The sequence below is a fragment of the Panicum virgatum genome, chromosome 5N, assembly GCF_016808335.1.
Source record: "Panicum virgatum strain AP13 chromosome 5N, P.virgatum_v5, whole genome shotgun sequence".
Lineage (NCBI taxonomy): Eukaryota > Viridiplantae > Streptophyta > Magnoliopsida > Poales > Poaceae > Panicum > Panicum virgatum.
In genome coordinates, this window is record NC_053149.1 from 71,527,657 (window position 1) to 71,530,665 (window position 3,009).

Genomic DNA, 3,009 nt, shown 5'->3' on the forward strand with positions numbered 1-3,009 from the left:
GCTAATTAGCTCAAGCAAATAGCCCTCCAATAAAATAGCTCTTGACATGTTTGGATCCAAGAGCTATTTAGCCTTTAAAGCATATTTTCCCAATCATTGGAGGCCTATTTTCTCTCTTGCTATAGTGAGCCCCACCAGAAATAGCCTAAACAATCACCCTTTGGATATGATAGTTTTTTGAGGTAGGCTATTTGCAAATAGCCAAGAACTAGCCCTCATGTTTGGGGGTTTTGGGCTATTTTAGGCTACAAATAGCTCTAGCACTTAGATCCAAACACACCCTTTGAAAAGTGGTGGGATGTTAAATTCTAAGCTAAAATAACCTAGTTTATTAAGTAGATTTCAATTCCTCCAAAACGAGACGATCCAAACGGCCCCTCAGAATTTAAATTCCACCAAATTAAAACTGCACACATGTTTTGTATAAGTATAACCTGCTGAGCTGTCAAAAATTGCTAAATATCTTTGAATTTCGGGTTTCCCTGGTTTCAATTTAGATCATATATAGAAGCAGGTCGAAAATAACTGGAGCATTGCTGGAATAAGCATCAGGTTCGGGCGTTGTCACAATCTTGCACGAATAACCAAGGCTGCTTTATTTCATTTCAAATAAACAAACAGTTCATCATCAGATAATTTCACAAACAGAGGCCATCATGAAATCGTTCTTGTCCGTCCATCGCCGTGCGTGGCATGTCAGTGCCTCATCGTCGCCCTATAAATAGGGGCACTCGGACCATGCATTTGCTGCAACACCTCATCAGCCAGTAGTAGTGAACCAACCCAAGCAGCAACAACCCAAGCGCAACCGATCGACATGGCTGACTACTACGGCGGCAGGACCATGTACTCCAAGACCGACGAGTGCTACGACACCGGCAGGCACGGCGGCAGCCAGAGGGTGTACTCCCACACCGACGAGTGCTACGACGACGTGGACCGCAGGAGGCCGGGGGCCTACGCCGACGACTGCTACAACGGCGCCGGCTACGGCGGCGCCAGGCAGGCCGCCGTCTACTCCGACGAGTACTCCCGCAGCGGCTATGGCAGCGAGCAGGAGCAGTTCAAGAGGGAGGAGAGGGAACACAAGCATAAGGAACGCCTCGGCGAGATAGGCGCCCTCGCCGGCGGCGCCTTCGCACTGGTGCGGTAGATATATTGTATATATATATAAGTATGCAAAACGAGAAGTACAAATTATATATATATAAATAATATATATGCGCACATGGTTGGGTGCATGCAGTACGAGGGGCACCGTGCGAAGAAGGACCCGGAGCACGCGCAGAGGCACAAGATCGAGGCGGGCGTGGCGACGGCGGCGGCGCTGGGCGCCGGCGGCTACGCGTACCACGAGCACCGCGAGCAGAAGGAGGCCCGCTACGAGGGCAAGGACCACAGGGTGCCGCACGGCTACTACTGCAACTAATTACTGAGCGATCGATCGAGTCATGCTGATGCATCGAGCTAGATGGAATGGATCGCATGCATGCCGGCGGCGACACGACGGGCGTGCAAGTACTCTAGTAAATAAGAGCAGATGTGACGACTCCTTGTGTGCTGCTCACTACACTACATATTGACCGTTACTAGTAGGCATACAAAAACGGTTGCAATAATAATGTAAATCACTACTCCGCATGCTTCGGCAGGCAGGTACCGTGTCTATAACCATGCATCATTATTAATATAATGCAATTAAGTAAGCGTACGTGTACTAGTCCCCCGTTTCAAATTATAAATCATTTCAACTTTCTTAGAGTTGAACTAATGTTATGTTTGACTAAAATAATGGAAAAAATATAGAGATTTATAGCATTGAACAGATATACTATAAAAGTATATTTAATAAAAATCTATGCTATTTATTTGGCATCATAAATGTTAGTATTTTATAATATAAATTTGGCCACACTTAAAATGTTTTGACTCTCTAAGACAGTTGGAATGACTCAGGATTTGGAACGGATGGAGTAGTATTATTGTGTATTATTATGGAAGTCATCTCGATCAGCTCTTTGTTTCATGTATCGAACATTGTCGGTGGAATTCTTTTTCACTGTTTGAATGTTTATTTATGATGAGGCACAGCAACAAAAGGTAAGCAAAATGATCGATCACCATAGCATACTTTCTCATAACATACTTTCTCATCAGTTCCAAAACGTAAGACACCATGCATGTAACAATAATACATCAGACATTTCTCTCAGGCTGTAAGGCACCATGCCACGGTATAGATGGTATGTGCATCTTTGTTAGGTCGAAAATCAAATGTCTACTAGGTAAAGATAGAAACGGATTTTCTATTTTCTTCCAATTTCCACCCTCTAGAATGCCATTTCTATCCCTACTACTACTGAGAATAGTACGACGAAGCAAGCATTAATTTTTTTTGAATGCCTCAACCTAGGTACAAACAAGCATTAATTGGAAACCCGAGCGAGAGGGCGAGATATGATGCGGGCTGTCGGCAGGACGGAGGAGGCCCAGTGAAGGCCAATAATGCAAACTGGGCTTCAACCTACCCATTATCAGCTGATAAGCCCACAGCAGTAGCCAAGGGCTAAAATATACTGCGCGAGCTAGCTGCTGCATGAAGTGACAAGTGTTTGTGCCTGTGTATAGTTAGTATAGTTTTTTAATGACTTCATACCAGCTGGACCGTATATTTGTAGCTTCTGCACGGCTGCCTTCGTCTACCGTTCCTCCACCATCCAGCAATTACAGAGACACTAGTAAGTGTAGCCGTGCTAACGCTGTAGTCAACTTCTAAGAACAGAAAGAAAATTAGCCTGCTTTTTTTTCTCTTGATCTGCCGGCTTTCGCCAGAAGAGTAGCTCTGTTTCTTTTTTCCAAAAATGAAGCGGCCATACGACCAGCAGCCTAAGGCGTCCATAATAGTTAGTTATTTAGCTAGCTAGATTGATGTGGCACTAAAAAATAGGAGAGAGTAGTCACTAACGATGAGCAAATAGCTGATCTATTTCACGTAGTCCAAGAATATAT

General features: G+C 44.5%; 1 protein-coding gene across 1 annotated transcript; it reads left to right on the forward strand.

Moving 5' to 3' along the window:
• Positions 1 to 733: 733 nt before the first annotated feature.
• On the forward strand, positions 734 to 1,711 carry LOC120673822 (abscisic stress-ripening protein 2-like). Its single transcript, XM_039954840.1, has 2 exons — positions 734 to 1,144; positions 1,247 to 1,711. The coding sequence occupies exons 1-2, from the start codon at positions 818 to 820 to the stop codon at positions 1,427 to 1,429; spliced, it is 510 nt and encodes a 169-aa protein (XP_039810774.1). The 5' UTR covers positions 734 to 817; the 3' UTR covers positions 1,430 to 1,711.
• Positions 1,712 to 3,009: the final 1,298 nt, after the last annotated feature.